The sequence below is a fragment of the Cynocephalus volans genome, chromosome 5 (assembly GCF_027409185.1).
Source record: "Cynocephalus volans isolate mCynVol1 chromosome 5, mCynVol1.pri, whole genome shotgun sequence".
Classification (NCBI taxonomy): Eukaryota; Metazoa; Chordata; class Mammalia; order Dermoptera; family Cynocephalidae; genus Cynocephalus; species Cynocephalus volans.
In genome coordinates this window covers 148845632-148866383 of record NC_084464.1, presented here as the reverse complement: position 1 = coordinate 148866383, position 20752 = coordinate 148845632, and the positions used below count along the sequence as shown (strand labels likewise).

Genomic DNA, 20752 nt, shown 5'->3' with positions numbered 1-20752 from the left:
CGAGTTGGGGATGCTGGAGAGAGGTATCTTGAAATGACTGAACCTGCCTGCTGTGGCATCAAAGAGCAGAGTAGGGCACTTGAGACCAGCACCTCCATGTACAAGTCCCTGCTGATCCCCTGGGGCTTGAGTGCCCGCTTGCCTTCCAGCTCAGCTTGTGGTGAGGATCAAGGGTGGACATGCCTTGTGGGTTATAAAGGTGGCAGACATGTACATGATGTCGTTGTAGGCCCTGGTTGGGGTGTGTGCTGACTGAGGGGTTGGGGGACTGGATGTGGTGATGAAAGTGAAGAGCAGCAAGAAGGAGGGAGGGAGCGAGAGGTGGATGCTGGAGCCATCAGGATCCCAGAGGAGCTGAAAATATGGCCTCCAAGACTCAGAACGCTTGTCAAGGGAGCAGACATCAAAAGGTTACCCTGCAACTGCTCAGCCTTCAGGCAGACGCTGGGAGGGCTTTTCTTTTTTCCTGTAGTGAGGGCAGGCAGCACTTTCACTGGCACCACCACCAAGGGCTCAGGAACCAGAAACTTTATGTCGTTTCCCCTGGATATTCAGCCTGAAACCCAGTATGTCTGGGAAGAATTTGGGAAGTCAGCCCCTTCTGTGTCAAGGAGAATCAAAGCTGTTAGGCAGAATTCTGCTCTCCCCTCTGCAGACCCACCTGCAGCCCTCCCCCAGCCTTTCCTTGTCTCCTGCAAGTGCAGCAGAGGAGCTGACCTTCCTGTCCAAGGCTAATCCCTCCACAGGTGCCTGACCAGCCTTCTTCTGCGAGGTCCTTATTTTCTCATACTCTTATCTTCTCCCTTTTGTGTTATGCATAAACAATTATATTGAATAAATAATATTAAGATAACTGGTTGGCAGTGTTGGGAAAAATACATTTAGACCTGCAACTATGACCACACACAAATAAATTCCAGATTGGTTAAAGATTTAAATTTATTTTTAAGAAATAAGCCATAGATTACTCCACACATAGGAAAACTTGAAAAAAATAAACGTACTATGGCATATCTGGAAGGAAGATAGCATTCTAATCATTTAAAGAGATCATAAAGGAAAAGGATAGATTATAATACATATGTTTATAAGAACTTCTTTTCAAGAAACAAAAGGAATTTCAAGCAAGGGTCTGGGAAAATATGAGATAAAAAAATATTTATTGTTCAATATAAAGAGCTTATGAATCAGTAAAAAAAGCAAATATAAATGGACAAAGGACATTAAGCAAACAGTTCCCAGAATGTTCAATGATTACTGAGAAGTAATCAAAGAAATGTAAATAATGCTAGTTTACACTTATAAAATTGGCAAAAATAAGTTTGATCTTATATTGGAATGCATGTGGGAAATTTTATATACTCTTATATGGTCACTGATAGTATAAATTGGTACCACCCTTTTAAAAATCAGTTGGGAAATATATAGTAGAGATCATTAAAATATTCATGTTCTGGAATATTTTTTAGAAAAATGACCCATGCTAAAGAAAAAGTATGAGTAAAAACATGTTTATTATGGCATTATTTATAATGTTGAAAAAAAATTGGTAGCAAAGTAAATGTCCAGTAGCATTAGGAAATTAAAATGGCAGTTATGAAATTTTTGTAATCACCTGAGCATTGCTAGGATATACAGTGATAAAAGAAATATATCAGTAAGTTAATGGATTAAATTCAGGGTGTAAAATTATATTTACTGTAACTGGAATACATGCAGCATGTCTCAAAGTACAGTGGAAGGGCAGAGCCTTTGAGTTAGAAATGTCTGGACTGACAAATTTATTGCTCGTTTGATCTTAGGCAACCAACTTAGCCTCTCTGGGCCTAGTTTCCTAATCAGTATTACACAGATGGTAATACATACCTTAGAGACTTGTGAAAGTTAAGTGAAGTATAATGTATAATGCCTCTACAGCACTTAGCATCGTGCCTGGTACAAAGAAATCATCCAATAAATGACAGTTGCATCATATGGAGAAAGACTAGAATGGTGTACACCAAAAATGTTGATAATGAGATTGGGGTTGTGGTGCAATTAAAAACACACGCAATGGATATTGACTTCTTATAGCTAAGCCTCTTCCATTAACCTGGCCCCATCTCCATACCCTGACTTCAGGGTCCTTTCTAATTTCTCAGCCTGGGCTATGTCATTTGTGCCCACACAGTACAGATCCAGGTTCCAGATTGTTTCCACACAGTACAGATCCAGGTTCCAGATTGTTTTCCTTGTCGTGAAGGCTCTGTTCACAGCAGTGTGTTGGGAATGAAGCTAGTTAACAATATTATTATTCTCAGTATAAAATACTACCTTGATATGCTCAATCTAAATTGGCATAAGTCTTATATCACCTCTGTAGGTCTTACCAAATGTTTAGTGTTCTAAAGAAATCAATATTTCTATGGTACTTAACGTAGGTTTATTACATTTTTATAATGAAAATTTAAAATTACATTTACCTTGTTCTTCATTAGCACACCAAACATGTTTAAATGGTAGCATACTCCTTTCCTCTTCCTGTTGTCATTTGTTTATTTTAAGGGCTGTTCCTGGGTAGATAAGCTCTGGCTTATTTTAAAATACACTTTACAGTGTAATTTTCCTGGACTTGAACTGAAGAGAAAACATTATCTCTGTTATTTCAGGTACATTAGTGATCAATTTAGAGGGTATGAGGATTTCACTAGGTTCATAAGTCATATCTTAAAGCTCACCAAAATAAAAATACATTTTTTTTTCTTCCAGGAGAGAAAGGATTAATTAGTTTTATAATATTTGGGATATTTCAGCACTTACCCGATTCTTCCATCTTAAATCTCTAAAGGTTTTTTAAAATTATTAGTCTTTATTGCTGTTTATATATCATATAGGTATAGTTTGTCTACTTAAAAATAGTATTTTAAAATAAAATTTAATGTAAATAGCTGCTAACTATAATGTACTACTGCTGAGTTATGTTTTCCAGAATTATAAAGTGGTAATCCATTGTTTGTAAAGTAATGCACCTTTCAGAACCAAAGGATAGGTCAGCACTCTATGAAAGGGCTTATTAGGGCACTGGATCTTTGCTCAGAGGAGGAAAAAGGCAGAACACATTTCTTCTCTGGCTGGGGGTTGTTCACTTGGCTTATTTAAATCAGAGTTACTGGTCTCCATTGTTTTAAATGACTCTAAAAATGGGCTTCATCTTCTCCATAGACACATGTATCCATGGCAATAGCAATTGTACTTATTTCTTGTAAGGTGCTTTTAAAAAAAGGTCATCTCCTTTTGTGGCTGCCAGCAGCGTTCTTATTCAGAAAAGCCACAGCTCTAAGAGACACATGTCCTTATATGAATTCTCTGATGCTGGGCAATGACAGGACCACTAGATGAGAAGACAAGACTGGAGAGTTAGGTCCCCTAAACAGGAGAAAGGTAATGGTAACTTGTTGAGGGGTTTTTCTTAAGCAGTGGCATGACCCAATTAGATTAACATTCCAGAAAAGTAATTCTAGCTGCAATGTAACTACCCTTTGCTGCATAAAGAGAAACTGAGGTAGGATTGCATTAAGCCCCAGGCACTGGGACATCTGGCTTGGCCCTTGGAAGTTTGCTTAGGTGGCAGCTTAAGCCCCTGCAGAGGAAAGTGATGGGCCCACAGGCAAGAAGAGGGGTAGAGCCTGGGCAGCATCATTTGGGGTAAGTTACAGAAGAGCAAGTCTAGGCAGCATTTAGACCAGAGCTTTGGTGTTGGAGGAAAGAGGAAATAGTGGATGCCAGCAAGAACCTGTAGGGTTTTTCCAGTTATATAGCTGTTTCTTTAAAATACGTGTGCATTTGGGTAAATTTACTAAGAAGCTTGAATCAATTAAAATACTCAAAACTATGCTCTTAGAAATGTTTTCTGTATGCAGCTTGTCCTGTCAGTCATCCCTGAAGCAGCTGTCAATAAAGTATTAATATTTAAGTGAACACAATTAGCCTTAAATTAGTACCATTCTAAATGAAAGGTAAGTACATACTTGTTTTGCTGTTGTAGAACATCTCAACAGAATCTCAGTGTGCTGGCTTCTGTTATAAAAATTAGTTACTAGGGCCGAGCCCGTGGCGCACTCGGGAGAGTGCGGCGCTGGGAGCGCGGCGACGCTCCCGCTGCGGGTTCGGATCCTATATAGGAATGTAGGAATGGCCGGTGCACTCACTGGCTGAGTGCAGGTCACGAAAAAGACAAAAAAAAAAAAAATTAGTTACTAGATGCTGCAAACCTCTTCTGTTTTTCTAAATGAAAAATTAGATTCCAGAGAATTTCTGTGCAGGTTTTGTTTTGTATGGCTTCAAAAACTTGCTTTAACTTTTCAAATTTAAGATATTTTCCACCTATTGAACACTTTATATCACTCCTATTTTTATTTTATTTTTTTAATTTTAATTTATCAATGTACAGTGTAATTGATTTTCATGTCCCTTTACCAATTCCTCCTTTTCCTCCTTTCCTCTCCTCCCTACTCCCCCCCCCCATCAACATCATATCTGTTCACTTCTCTTAACAAGCTCAAGGAATTGTTGTGGTTGTTGTATATCACCCCTATTTTTAAAACTGAAGGATAAGGAAAAAAAGAATCTATATTAGAGGTGAATTTTTTTTTCCAGGTTTGTTAACTTTGAACTTAAGTCATTTATAAATTAGGTGAAAATGTCACTCTAGAGAATGTAACTACTTCTCCAGATTTCCACATCGGTGGGCCCTAGTACACTGTCTTGTACTCACAACTTTGTCGTAGCTACTGCTAACACCTGACAGTCCACACTTCTTCTGTTTGTATTACAGCTGACTTCCATCTTCATAATATATTGCTGTTTTGCTGCTTGTTATGTAAAGAGAACACAATGAAAGTCAATTGGAAAATAATTATCAGTTAATATATATTCTTTGCCAGTTCTTTGCTATACCATTTATTAAGCAAACAAGATACCTCTCTTAATAAATTTTAAAAAATAAGGGATCGTCTCTCTTATGAATTATTTATTTTCTATTACAGAAAAGGATGAGCCCCCACTTAGCAAGGCTGGGCAGGATGTAGTTTTGCATCTGCCCACAGACGGGGTGATCTTGGACGGCCGCGAGAGCACAGACGACCACGCCATCATCCAGTATGAGTGGACACTGCTGCAGGGCGACTCCTCAGTGGACATGAAGGTAATTCGTGTTGTCATTGCTAACAAAACGGATGTTTCCATGAAATAGCCTTTTGTAATGTCCTTCCGCTTATGCTCCCAATGTCTGTAAGCTAGCAGAAGACGCATAAAACAGAGAAAGTATAAAATTCATTGTCCAAAAAATGGTTTATTCTATAAATTTACTTTTCTACTGAGTGAACGATGATCTTGATCTTTATCTTGCTGCTTTGTTGACTTCTCCAGAATATAAAAATACTTCAGGGAAAAAAGACTCATGCTTTGTTTTAATGACAAAGATTACTTTTTATTTATTTATTTATTTATTTATTTTTATTTTAAAGACTCATAAGGGGGTCTTAACCCTTGACTTGGTGTTGTCAGCACCACGCTCATTGAAGTGAGCTAACCGGCCATCCCTATATAGGGATCCGAACCCTTGGCCTTGGTGTTATCGGCACCACACTCTCCCAAGTGAGCCACGAGCTGGCCCTAAGATTACTTTTTAAACATTTATTTCTGGGCCGGCCCGTGGCTCACTCGGGAGAGTACAGTGCTGATAACACCAAGGCCCCGGGTTCGGATCCCATATATGGATGGCCGGTTCGCTCACTGGCTGAGCGTGGTGCTCACAACACCAAGTCAAGGGTTAAGATCACCTTACCGGTCATCTTTAAAAAATAAATAAATAAATAAATAAAAAATAAATAAATAAACATTTATTTCTTCTTTCTCTTAGTTCAGGATCCAGGTAGAAAAATTTGAAAAATACAAAGGAATGTAAAGAGGAAAATAACAATAGAATGAACCCATTCTTCACAAGATCCAGAAAGTAAATGTTTACCTAGCAGTTAGGCCTGCTTGAGACCACTGAGTTAATACGTGAGGCGTGAGGCGTGTGGTCTAAGGCGTTGCTACCCGGTGCTCCCCAGGGCTTTTCCTCAGGCTCATCTGGGCTGGGCTGGAATAGCTGAAGATGGAAATGAGTCACTTGTCCAGTGGCTGCCTGCATACTGTGAGTCTTGAGTCATGACAATGGCTTTTTATTAACCCTGTCAGGACCCTTTTTCTATTCAGGAGCATTTACTGGCGTAGACAGATAAACCACATCCAAACCACTTCTGTTAGACAAGGTGGGGAAAGACAGTGAGGTGGAGAAGCACTGATTTACACGCTATAGAAACTAAAATAAAAACATTATCAGCCAATCCCTCCACATTTATTTATTTATTTATTTATTTATTTTTTAAATTTTATTTTGTCAATATACATTGTGGCTGATTATTGTTGCCCATCACCAAAACCTCCCTCCCTCCTCCCTCCCCCCCTCCCCGCCACCAATGTCCCCTCTGTTTGCTTGTCGTATCAACCTCCACACTGATTTAAATTCATTGTTTTACTCAACAATTATATAGTTTTACCATTGCACTCGACCCTCGGTCAGCATCTCACCCAGCCTCTCCTACAAGGGCCTCTTCTACAGCCTCCCTTCCCCGGGGGCATCTGCTCTCTGCCTGACTTTCCAGGGACAAAAGCTCACTACTTCACATCGTGTCCTATGACACTGTTAGTCAGCTCTAATGATTAGGCAAACAGAATGTGCTTTCCCATTACTTCTATGCATTGGTGTCGAGTCTTGCCTTTGGAAAAACACAGAACACATCTTTTGATCCTGTGTAAAAAGCCCTTAAAGTCTGGGAAGAAATGAGCATTATCACCTGGTATGTTCTTGTCAGAGCTCAACACCCTCAATTCTTCAGATGTTCCTCATATGAATTGATGTCCACTATCCAGCCTTATCTGGATTTTTTTCAGATTAATCTGTTCTTCTTAAAATCTGACGCCCCTAATTGAACCCATATTTAAGCTGTAGTTCTTCCTGACATGGCCATTACCCTCTGTGATCCAGACATTCTCTCTACTTCTACTAATGAATCATAATTTACATGAACTGTTTTAGGAGCTGCATCACACAGTAGGCTCATGCTGAGTTTTTCATTAGCTGGATTACCTGCAACCTGCTCTACTTTCTATGTGAACTGCCCTCATGACGGCCTCCCGTAGCCTGTATTTGTGTAATTGATTTATTGAGTTTGAGTGCAGGGCCCTTTATTTATCCTTCTTACATCTCTGCTTTTTGGTTTTCACCTACAAGAGAAATAATTTTGAACTTTGGATGTCATCCATCATATTTATTATCCTTTTATGTTTTGCATCAGCTGCAAAATTGATTAATATATCTGAAATGAAATTTTGAGAATTAAGGTTGATCGGGAAAGATGTATGGACAAACTGTTGATCATACCACAGAGAGCTCTTTTGGGATGGACACGGGCTATTAATTGGCACTTCTGGGATTCATCTGTTCAAGCAGAGCCGCCTCTATCATCATGTAGCTTTTCATACTTGCTACTAAAAGCTTTATTCTGTAAGCAATGAATTGCACATATGAGTGCTGAAAAAAAAATAATCTGATGATTCAGTATTTAATTTATTGAAGGTATTTATAAAGGGGTGACAAAATTAGGTATTTCTCATAGACTTTTAGGACTGACTGCTAGGCCATCAACAGGAAACTCTGGACCAGTTCTCTAGCCAGATGTATCACAGTGATGGCAGTTAGAATTAAAGTTAGAAAGCCGTCATCCGAGTGACAAAGCCTGCATTAGGGGAGCCATCTGCTACCAGATTGTTACTCTCTTATAATGGTGTACATTCATGAATGTCCCCAAAAGTAAACACTCATCCTGCTATGACTTCATCATAATCATAGCCACTTTTGGATGAGCGCCCACTCAGTGCAGGCAGTTTGGACCTATCTGTACTTCTCAGAACAGCCTCACATGTAGGCTCATCCCCATTTTGTGGATTAAGATTGTCAGGAAGAATTATAAAGGACTTTGAAATGGGCAAAAGATTATGGAGTAGCTTTCAGCAGAATGCTGGGAGTTGGCTAAAGGATCTTTCCGGGTTAACATTTATAAGTTGCAGAAAACTGATAGTGATGCAAATTATTCTTGCCCATAGAAAAGCAAATAAATTTTTTTATATATAGATTCAATTGATTTTCACCCTAGAGAAAAGAGGATTTGAAATGTGACATTTTGGTACCCATAGACACTAACCAGCTGTTAGTATAATTCATTTCAGTACCTATGGGCAAACTGGTTTCAGTTCTGCTTCTTCTAGCAGCCTCATTTCAGCGTTCACGACTGCGTGTATATGTCTGTTCTTCAGATCCTCCTTTGACTCTCCTTACTGGTGCCCTCTTTAACTAATGAGTTCAGTAAAATCTTTGACCTATGTTCATTTTATATTTGTGTGAGAGTCGTGACTTTACTGTCTTGAGAATTTTCCTTTAGGAGTAATTAACAACAGTCAGGGGCTGTTCCTCAGAACTGAGCAGCCTGATTTCAGTCCCCAGATTTCTGACAGGGAAGTTAGGATTACCAAATCAAATCACTGCCCCACCCCAGAGCAGTATTCAGCTGACTGGAACGTTAACGGGCTCTTCCTTCAAGTTGTGAGACAGGGCTAACTTTGAAGGTCGTTGGGAGTGAAGGAAGGGTGGTGACAGCCCCACATTGCAAAGCGATTACGTTAAAGCCTGATGTTGGCCACCCTGGTTCTCACGTCCCTTGGCCAGCCTCACCATCCAGGAGCGCCCACTGCTTGGGCTTTCCCCTGGCGCCTCCCCCAGCCGCTCCCCACGCCCTCCCTCTCTCATCTTCCCTGTCTCCACCGTCTGCCCAGGCTCCTCAACACCCTCCTCCATTCTCAAGTAGAATAGTCAGGCCTTCCAGTTTTTTAAATACCAGTTAGGTATTTTTAAAACAACAACAGAAATCAATGAGGTCCTCACCCTAAAAAGAATTATGCTGCCAGCTCAGTTATGATAAAATTGATAGCTAGCTTTCTTAAACATCTGTGTCTGACTTTTCTTCATTTAGGAAGAAAGAATAGGAGAGATGGTGATCAGAACCAAGAGGCTACCCAGTACATTTTAAAGTTATATACATTCTGCCCTTGAACAGGATATTCTACATCCGCCTAACTGAATGTTAATCTGTAATAATTCTTTTATTTTTTGTTTTATGTTTGTTTGTTTGTTTTTGGCAGCTGGCTGGCACAGGGCTCAAACCATGGACCTTGGTATTATCAGCTCCATGCTCTAACCAACTGAGCAGCCAGCCATGTAAAAATTCTTAAATGCAAGAAGACATATTTTTCAGTCATCCCATTAGATGACACCGTTTCGTGTTTATTAAACATAATACATTTAAGTCTGAAGTCAGAATGTAAAATATGACATTTAGGAGCATGGTGCAGAGTATAAGGATGTTCAGGGAGATTTGGAATTCACAAATCAGTAAGGAGATTGATTTACATTTATCAGATGTTTAAAAATGTTTAACTGAATGTCTTAGTCATTCAGGCTGTTGTAATAAAATACTAGAACTGGGTGGCTTATAAACAGCAGAAATTTATTTCTCACAGTTATGGAGGCTGGAATTCTAAGATCAAAGTGCTGTCAGATTCAGTGTCTGGTGAGATCCTGTCCTGCGTCCTAGTTTACAGACAGCTGTCTTCCTGCTGTGTCCTCACATGGCAGAAGGGGCAAAAGAGCTCTCTGGGCCTCTTTTATAAGGGCACTAATCACATTCATGAGAGTACACCCTAATGACCTAATCACCTCCCAAAGGCTCCACCTCCAAACACCATCCAAACATTGGGGACTAGGTATCAACATATGAATTTGGGAGGGACACAGACATTTAGTCTAGAGCAATGATTTTGTAAGGAAAGCTTATTAAAGGATGGATATTGTTTACATCAACAAATTTATTGTTAAAACCAGTTGCACATTGGCTTACCTGCTATACACAATTTTTTTAAAAAGATAGATCCAAACAAGTTCACTGTATTTAAAAGATGAAAATAAAAATAGATAGGTATTACTTATTTTGTAATTAAGTGTATTCAATGATGTGTGTGTGTCTCTGTCTATGTGTACAACTCAGTGTGTGTGTGTGTGTGTATACACACATATATATGTATATATGATGAATCCAAACATGTATTCCTAGCCACTGAACTCATAGCTAGGAAGATGGAGTTGAGTCAGAAACACAGGCCGACACATGCACTGATCTGGCCAGAGGCCAGCCATCAAAGGCTCTGTTACTGAGGTCTCAGGCAGAGATTAGAAGCTTCTTGTTTTATTAAAAATAAATCATATCTCTCTCCAAGTTACAAATTGGGTAAGTTGTGTGTACATATGTATATATTTATAGTTTTTTATCCTGAAACTTGGAACAGGTTTGTGAAGTACTTTAAATCCTCTCTCCCGTGTTGTATTAATATGAGAAAATATCTAGAAGGATCACCTGGGTTCTTGAAGGGAAAACATCCACTTTACAGTTCTACATATTCCAAATATCTGACTTTGAGGAAAGACAACTTTTGTTAGCTAAATGAATAAGAGCCAGGGAAGGGATATTTAATCTGAGTAGATCTAGATTTGAGCACACTCTGGGCATTGAAGGTGACTATTACGGTCTGCCTTTGGATGTGGCATTTCCTGCATTGGAGAGGAGGTGGCTGAGAAGGCAGGAGGGGAAGCATACCAGGCCTGAGTGGAGGGGCTGTCCCCTTACACAGGGGGCTCTGTCCTTCCAGCCCCAGTGTGAGGAAGAGGCTGGGAGCAAACCCCTGGGCTGCGGAGTTTTAGTCTGACACTGGCATGCTGAGCTTTTGATGCCCAAAAGACCAGTGACTTGCAAACCTTCTGGCATCGGCCTTGAGTGAAGAATGGTAGTATCCGTGTGGTCGGCCCTTCCAGCTTCCTAGCCTCATGGCTTCCCTGGTCTCTGTATTAGTAAGGATTTTCCAGATAAATGGAACCAAAAGGAGATAAATAGATGATGGGTAGGTAGACAGATTGCTAGATAGATGACAGGTAGGCCAATGGATGAAAGGGGACTTACTAGGAGAGGTGGCTCACATGGTCATGGAGGCTGAGAAGTCCCACAATAGGCCATCTGCAAGCTGGAGAACAAGAGAAGCCAGAACTATGGCTCAGTCCAAGTCCTAATGCCTCAGAAACAGGGAAGCTGATAGTATAACTCAGTCCCAGGCCAAAGGCCTAAGAAGCTGGGAGCTGCTGGTGCAAGTCCCAGAGTCCAAAAGCCAGAGAACCTTGAGTTCTGACATCCAAAGGCAGGAGAAAAAGGGCATCTTTATTCTGAAAAAAGGCATCTTTCCTCCACCTTTTTGTTCCATCCAAGCCCCCAGCCAATTGGATGGTGCCTGCCCACACAGAGGGCAGATCTCCACTCAGTCTGCTGACTCACCCGCCATCTCCTCCAGAAACACCCTCTCAGACACACCAGAGATAATGCTTTACCAGCTCTCTAGGTATCCTTTAATCCAGTCCTAAAATTAGCCATCATAGTGTCTTTTTAAGTCACTGTTAACTGCATCTCCACCTCACCCTGATGGCCACACTCAGAACCTGGTGGTGACTCAGCAACCCTCTGTCACACCCACCTTGCAAATCCGCACTCTGAGTCAGTCCTGCAGTCTCCTTGCAAATCCGTACTCTGAATCAGTCCTGCAGTCTCCCTCGGCAGGCACTCTCAGGCTGCTTGTCTGCATTTGGGCCACTGGCTGGAACAGCTTCTCTCTCTCTCTCTCTCCTCTCTCTCTCTCCTCTCTCTCTCTCTCTCTCTCACTGTCACTCATAGACTGCATTCAAGGCTGCAAGGCCTCACATCATTCCAGGATGTTCAGTTTGCCACCGCATTCCCCTGTGTTCCTAAGTCCCAAAAGAATAACTGGTAGTATAACTACAACCCTGCTGCCACCCAGCAAGGCTTGCCTAGCTCTGAGACGGAGTCAGAGTCACAGCTCCAGCACCTCCACTTGGGCAGCTCTGTGCTTTACGACCTGAGCCTGGTAGTGTCCGGGGCTCTGTGTGTTCAGCCTGGCCCCCTGTGACCGAAGCCAGAAGTCATCACTGACCCTCCCCTCACAGTGGATTAGACCAGGGAGGGTGTGGTAACAGTGGACATGGTGAGAAGTGGTCAAATCCTGGATGTGTTTTTAAGGTGGAGCCAATGGGATTTCCCAATGCCTTGGGTCTGAGATATGATAGGAGGCCAAATATGACCTTGAGGTCCCAAACCACAGTTCTGTCTCACTTTCAGTCTTACACATCTGACTCTCTGAGCTTCTCCAGTGGTGATCAGACTCACTGCCACTTTCATCTCAGTGTATTCTTGTTCCCAGGATCAGCTGCCCATTCCAGGTTCTTTTGAAGCTATCTTACTGTCGTTAGCTCCGCCTGCTACCCTTCAGGTAGTATTTTAGTGCTCACGCAGGGAACCCCTGTTTGGTGTTCTCTCAGTGTAGCTGGGCCTTAAGGTAATGAAACAGCATGGCAGTGAACACTGCTTAATATCCCTTTGAAATAACAAAGGACGGGCAGCAGCCTTTGCCAGCTCTCTGGCTTACAGCTTTTTCAAGGGAAGTGATGGACCGCTTGTAGGACGATGTAGACTGTTTTACAGCTGGAGGTCTCAGTCCTGTGTGTCTGTGAATGAAAGTCACTTCACTGAGGTTTCATTTACCTGTCTATAAAAACTAACTGGATAATATAATTCACCTGGAGATAAGAATCAAACAATGGAGGTAGTGGATACGTTTGAGCACTTACTATGGGCCAGGCTCTGTGTTAAGCCTTTTACGTGGCTTATTGCAGTTGATCCTCACAAGGCAGGTACTGTTATTACTTCCATCTTACAGATGAAGAAACTGAGGCTGAGAGAGGTTAAGTGACTTTTCCATGGTCACACAACTGGTACATAGTAGAGCTTACATTCAAACCCAAGTCTGTTGGACACCAGACTCTACTCTTAACCACTTGACCGGTGTTTATTCCCCTGTGCTGAACAGATCATCTGGGGGTACTTGATAGGTGTAGAATCCTGCGTCCCAGTCTCTAGACCCACTGACTCAGACTCTGAGGCTGGGGCACAGAAAACCATACCTTAACAAGAACTCTGGGTGATTATTAAGCAGTGTAGAGTATGACAACTATATCCCATTATATTGCCCCTAAATGACTGTAAAGCAATCTACCAGTGTGTGTGTGTGGTACTGACAAATCTTCTAAGGGGAGGTTATGTGCAGGAGTCCAAATTCTAGTATTTCATGAATAAAAACAAGCAGATGATTATTATAATAGGGCACCCTCTGTAATTTCAAAAATCCATTAATGCATCAATGTCATAGAATGTATGATGGTTGGCATTCATTTGCAGAGAACCATATCCAGAATGGTTAATTTAAGCAAGGGATTTTTTTAAATAGGATGTTAAACAGTTAATAGAATCATTAGGAAATGTGAAGAAACAGTCTTTAGACTGGGTGTCCAGGAATGACTCTCAAAACCACACCACAGAACTGGGCCTCGGAAGCTGTTCTTGCCACTGTTGGGAAGCCACCTGAGCTTGGTGGGAGGAGGCGGAGGGTGAGGAAGGAGCCCTGGGGTTTGGGACGAAGCAGAAGTGAAGCCCATCAAGGCATCAGCAGGGAATGGTTGGGGGAACTCAGGGATAGAAATGGAGACCAAGGAAGCGGGGAATTTCAAGAAGAAAAGGAGTGGCCAACATTGTTAGATACAGTAATAGGGCCAGTTAAACAAAAAAAATTTTTTAAGGCAAGTATTGTTGATCTTAACAACGAGGTGACTTTTGCTAGGTGGATTAGTGAGTTTTGCCAGCACAGTTTCAGGAGTGGGGAAAGCAGCTATGTGGGTGGGGGAGGCGGAGACCAAACGGGAAACGAGCATGGGGAAGACTCAGTGTCTAAGAGCCAGCCCTCTACAGACATTTAGTGGAATCGGAAGGAAAGACGGTTGCAGCTAGGGAGGACCTTGGAGTTTAGGAGATTTCTATTTGTTATTCGGTTATTTGTTGTTTAGGTTGAGAGAAACGAGCATAGTAAAGCAGAGCCATTTGAAAGATAAATTAATTGATGGGTCAGTGTTCTAAAAGTCCTAGAAGGAGAGGGGTACAGGACTGGAAGGAGGGATTGGCCCGGAGTGTTAGGACACCTCATCCCCCACAGCTATAGGAAAGGAGGTGACAGTGAGTACACGGACATTCTCAAAATGAGGTGGCTGGTGGAGCCTTAATTATGGTCCTAATTTTCTCCTTGAAGTAGATGAGGTCAGCGAGCTCACCTGGGATCACAGCGGTACCGTCGGGCTTCAGGGAGCACTGCACAGGGAGCCAACGGCTGGGTGCCTACGACCCATCCTGCCATCCTACCATCTTCACCTGCGCAGAGCCTGCTGCCATGAAGTCAGCAAGGACTAAACACCCAGGAAACCCCTAGAGAAAAAAGGATCCCAAACGAACCTTAAAGACCCAGTTGGGGTATACTATAGGGTGCACAAACTGAGCTTTCCTGATCTAGAGTGTTGCATAGAAGTAATCAGTAATACATCTGTCAGCTTCGTACTCCTGAGGGTTATAGACACAACCGAAATGGGGACTAAAAAGAGACTCAGTACTCATTTAAACAAGTATTTGGCACTCACCCCAGAAGGAGCTCTTTAATGTTGTGGCTAGTCCCAGTAGATGACCTCATTCATGGCTAAAATGATCTTTTTACATATGGCATGACCAGAAGTGAAGAAACACACAATGACCCATTCTCCAAGGGGAAGGAGGGTTTCTACCTCTGGGTTTAGACATGATTTTTAGCAGTATAGGGTCATTTCAAGCTAAACGAAATGTTTTTAAATCTAATGATAGGAATAGTATGGACATACAGTGTGAGGCTGATGCTTTATTAGAATGTCAGTTAAGAAAAGCCATGCCCAATCCGAAGACACTCTCTAGCAAATGGCAAGTAGATCCTAAGTTTGCAGATATGATCAATGTACAAAAATTCTGCAGAGCAGACGAGATTGATGAAGATAGTGTCTGTGGTGTATTTGTTTCTTATATTGAAGTATATAATAATTACATATATGATCTACCAGAAGTGCCATTTGATCACATATAGCCCAAACCTCCACAATCTAAATTGCTTCTCAAAGATAAGAACCATAATACCATAATTCCTGTATGTTGCAGGATGTACAGAAGTAGAAGTGAAATCTACTGAGGAGGCTTTTGAAGTTTTCTGGAGAGTCCAGAAAAAGAGACATATTGCTAACACCCATTTGAATTGAGTCCAACTGTTGCCACAGTGTATTCAACATTAAGTTAGTTCAGTCTCCCTTGGATGCAGATGGAGACACTGTCTTACAGGAGAAAGAACAAGTCACTGTAAGCAGGTCGTCCATGGTAGATCTTGCTGGAAGTGAAAGAACTAACGAGACCAGAGCAGAAGGGAGCAGATTACGCGAAGCTGGTAAAGCAATAATCAGTCACTAAGGACATGAAGAATATGTATGGATGTCTTGAGAGAGAACGAATTGTATGGAACTACCAAGATGGTTTCATATCAAGATTCAAAGTTAACCCATCTTGGGCCGACCCTGTGGCTCACCCAGGAGAGTGCGGCGCTGGGAGTGCCGAGGCCGCGGGTTCGGATCCTATATAGGGATGGTCGGTGCCTGAGCGTAGTGCGGGAGACACCACACCAAGGGTTGCGGTCCCCTTACCGGTCACAAAAAAAAAAACAAAGTTAACCCATCTGTTCAAGAACTACTTTGATGGGGAAGGAAAAGTGCATATGATCGTGTGTGTGAATCCAAAGGCTGAAAATTATGAGGAAAGCCTGCAAGTCAAGAGATTTGCAGAAGTGACCCAAGAAGTTGAAGTAGCAAGACCAGTAGACAAGGCAGTGTGTGATTTAATGCCTGGGAGGCGATACAGAAACAAGGCCAGAGGAGGTCCAACGGGAGATGAACCATTTGTTACCAAAGTGGTTTTACAGTTTTCCACCTTTGCCATTGTGTGAACTTTTGGATATCCATGATGAGCAGACACTTCCAAAGCCAATCGAAGCCTTAAAGAAAGGACATCACCTATGCCAAATGATGATTGATGAGTTTGACAATCTAATATCTTAAAGTTCTTTTACAAGAATTTGGCAATGCTGTTTTAAATAAAGAAAACTACATTCAAGGAAAACTAAATGAAAAAGAAAAAATTATCTCAGGACAGAAATTGGAAATAGAATGACTGGAAAAGAAAAACGAGACTTTAGGATCACAATAAAACATTGAACTTTCAGAAGAAGAGAACAGACCTATAGTTACTAGAGGTGGAAAGGGGGAGAGGAAGAGGGTTAGGGAGTAATTGGGTAAGGGACACAGAATAATTATGATTTGTAATGATGAACATGCTAATAATATCGATTTGTCCATCACATTCTGTATGCAAACACTGATAGTCATACTTTGTACCCCATAAATATGTATAATCAAAAATAAATAAAAATTTTTAAAAAAGAAAAAACAAGACTTTAGAATACAGGATTGAGATAGAGAAACTACTATTTATGAAGAAGATAAATGCAATCTGCAACAAGAACTTGAAACCCAGAATCAGAAGCTTCAGCGGTAGTTTTCTGACAGAGTAGAAGCCAGGTTGCAAGGCACAGTGACAGAAACAACAGTGAAGTGGGAGAAAGAATGCACCCGTCGGGTGGCAGCCAAACAGCCAGAGATGCAGAATAAACTCTGTGTCGAAGATGAGAAACTGAAACAACTAAAGGCTATTGTTACTGAACCCAAAACTCAAAAGCCAGAGAGACCCTCCCAGGAGTGAGATCAAGAAAAAGTTACTCAATGATCTGTTTCTCCACCACCAGTGCCTAACACACCACCAATTTGTCTCCGACACATACAATCACGCTCTGCAGGAGACAGATGAGTAGATCATAAGCCCACCTCTAATGTGCAAACAGAAACAGTCATGCAGCCACATGTCCCTCATGCCAACACAGTATCCATTGCAAATGAGAAGGCACTAGCTAAATGTGAGAAGTGCATGCTGACCGACCAGGATCTAGCCTCCGATGGGGAGATTGAAACTAAAGTAATTAAGGGTGGTGTTTATAAAACAAGGTGTGGTGGACAATCTTTTTGGTTTACTGACATTGAGACTTTGAAACAAGAATCAACAACTGGTAGTTCAAAAATAAAGGTCTTCCGGGCTGAGCCCGTGGCGCACTCGGTAGCGTGCTGCGCTAGCAGCGCGGCGACGCTCCCGTCGCCGCGGGTTCAGATCCTATATAAGGATGAGCGGTGCACTCCCTGGCTGAGCGCCGGTCACGGGAAAATAAATAAATAAATAAATAAAAATAAAGGTCTTCCACAGTAGCACTTGCCCAACCAGATGATACAGAGTCTGAATGGACTGATGTAGAAACAAGGTGTGCTATGGCAAGCAGGATCTCAGCTGGGACCTGGATATAAGCATCATGCACAACCCAAGCACAAAGAGCCATGAGCTGTCAGTCCCAGTAGCAAAAGAACATTTTCATTAGTGATTTCTCCAAAGCCATGCCAGAAGCAGTCTGAGTCATTGTGTAGAACTCCAGCTTTGTTGAACATTGCAGACCTCAGCTACATCATACACTGGACTAGATCAAAGTTCCCCCTATGGCTCTGAAGATGTCTAGGATTTTATGCCTCACTGTATTTAGTATTAATAACAGAGGAAGACCTCTTTTCTCTTGCTCTATGAACTCTTTTATAATGCTTTTTTTGTATACTTACAAACTAATTCATGCAAGTGTTCATCTCAAATGATTAAGGAAAAATATACCTAGATCACACTTTATGTTTTATTTGGACTTTTCCAGCTCTGGTCTGAATATGTCCTGAGGTTTTATAAACAAAACAAAGGCTGCTATTGATTAGTGGCAAGAATGCACTTTAGACATATTTGAGAATTCAGACTTTCAAAATAAAGATGTCAGTGACTGGCCGATAATAAAACATTTTAGGAAGTTGTTTTGAATTTTGTATGTATATATTCACTTTATGACATTTAGATATGCCAAAAGAATTAAAATAAAAAGCAATAAGAAATTTAAAAAAAGAAGTAGATAAGGTCACCGCTGAGAAGGACAGGGTGAGATATTGAGTATACAGCTTGGACAGGAGGTTCAGGTGTGAACTTTGGCTGCTAAGGACAGGTGAAGGGATTATCAGTCCAAGGATGTTGTCAGCTCCAATAAAATCGGAAACGGTGGATTCAAAGTGGGGCCTACCTGCCGAAATAGCGTGTGATTTAGTGTTCAGCAGCCGTGGCCCCTGAGTGGAGAGGCAGGTCATGGGACTCCTCCAAGGAAGACACTGACTTCCAGTTCAGGATGGCGTTGGACTTGGCTCAGCTCTCCTCACTAAATGTGATGTGTCTTTTTTGCGTGTCAGGTGCCTCAATCGGGAACCCTGAAGCTGTCCCACCTGCAGGAAGGAACGTACACCTTCCAGCTGACCGTGACCGATACTGCTGGGCAGAGAAGCTCCGACAGCGTGTCGGTGATGGTGCTTCCCACGGCCTACCCCACGGGAGGTGAGAAGGACGTCCTTCCCTTTCATTCACAATGGCCAGCCAAAACTGGATGTTTTTGGAGGGACGGTGCTGGACTGGCATTTTATATTCTGGCTACACATTCCATGGGCTCTTCCGTTAAATTTTTGGTTGTTGTTGAATGAGAGAGTCTTTACTAAAAATATAATAAAAACAGGCTCCATTATATTTTGGGACAAGTTGACACTTCTGGGTTGGGATGGAAGAAGCACCCCAGGGGATAAGAATAGACCATGTGAGCTACTGGACCCTTTGTATGTGTCGTCTTTTCTTGACTTGCCTTCATAAAAGACAATTATCTGGCTTTTCCAGGAAAGGATTTTCTTTAAAGATGGATGGTATATTTGATATGTATGTTCAAAGAGTGCAGCTAAGGAGTAGAGTTAAATCAGTCAAACTTAGAGAAGTAGAGAGTAGAATGTTGGTTACTGGAGGCTGGAGGGATGGATAAGGAAAAGGGAAACATTGGTCAGAGCTCAGTTAGAAAGGAGGAGGAACTTTTAGCAATCTACTGCCCAACGTAGTGACTCCAGTTAATAATATTGTATTGTATACTCAAAAGAGTAGATTTTAAATGTTCTCATCCCATTATCACAAAATGATAAGTAGGTGAGGTGATGGGGGTCATTCTGCTCTTATACATTTTCTACGACATCACATTGTACCCCATAAATATATACAATTACTATTTGTCAGTTAAAAATAAACTACTAAGAAAAAAAACGGGAAAGGCATACCACAGGATTGAAGAAAGGCTTAGCTCTTTGGTGCCATCAACTGCTGGTATAATAAATCATTTCAAAAATTTTAAGAAGGGAAAAAAAAGTGCAGCTAAGGAATACAGTTAAATTAAAACATGCAAAGTACACATGTCAGTTTAAAAGCACTAACTAAAAATTTTATGGACACTTTACTCAGATGCGTAGATACATTAATAATATAATTTTCAATATGCATGATGGTTCTCACATTCTATTGTACAATATAAAACTCATCTGTTTCATTTATCTATGTTTCTTACTTTCCCAAATATCTTCATTTCTAAGATTAGCTCATCAAGTTAAAAAAAAATACTCATTAATGGAACTTGGCAGCACTGTAGATACTGTAGAGCAACCTCCCCTCCCTGCCCACAATTCACTTCTGGCGACGTGCTGAGATATCATACATTTGAGGATCTGTTATTTGGTCAATGGATATTTACTTAGTATCTGCAGTGTGCAGGAACCTTACAAGGCACTCAGGATGGTGAGGTGCATTCAGGAGGTATGGTCCCTGTCTTCCTGTAACTTACAGTCTCACAAAGCTTTGCAGTCACTAGCCATGGCTCTAGTAAACTTGCTGCAAGTTCTGACATTCCTGATTACTTAGTATTTGGACATTAATTAAGACAGCAGTTTGAAGAATAAGTATAAAATAATCATAAGATTTCTGTGGTTACTATAGTATATCTATCTTCCATCAAAAACATAGGTATGCATATTGGAAATGAATTTTCACAAGGAGTTAGAGATTTTAGAATCCTAAGAACTTGGCAACCTTGGTAATTTGCATAAGCATTAAAAATCTGATTGGGTCATGACTCCCTGTCCAGCTAAGGTTTAAGCTTACTGTGAGGAAGGAGGGATAACTGCACATGGACCGGCCAGAAACCAAAGTCCTGCTGACTCCAGCACTATGAGGCCACCAGAAATGGTGAGTCCTCAGTGTCTGCCCAGCCCTGTTGATTCACTGCAGCTGCAGAGGAGGGCCAGCCAGGTTTTCAAAACATTGAGCGCCAGGACCTGCTGGGCACGCACCAGGTCCACTGCATTGGCTCCAGATAGTCATTTACTGGTGTAGGACTGTGGGCCCAGAGGGTTCCCCCTACCCCCCAACCCTGGGTAGGGACTGAATCAAGTGCTGATTCTGGGACGAAAGTGCTCTTGGGAAGAAGACACAGATAGCCTATCATCCCCACAGAAATTAGAAAAGAATTACTTTCGTAGGTGCCTGGGAGGCAGGGAGGGTCTGCGTTAACATGAGCA

At 41.6% G+C, this 20752-nt stretch overlaps 1 protein-coding gene across 2 annotated transcripts in view; it reads left to right on the top strand.

Annotated features, from left to right (window-relative positions):
* Nucleotides 1-20752, top strand: part of LRP11 (LDL receptor related protein 11) — a 40964-nt gene that overhangs the window by 2725 nt on the left and 17487 nt on the right. For both annotated transcript variants that reach the window (XM_063098072.1, XM_063098071.1), the window contains exons 2-3: nucleotides 5025-5182; nucleotides 18566-18707. In XM_063098072.1, coding sequence (XP_062954142.1) covers nucleotides 5025-5182; nucleotides 18566-18707 — 300 coding nt within the window. The remainder of the gene's footprint in view (nucleotides 1-5024; nucleotides 5183-18565; nucleotides 18708-20752) is intronic.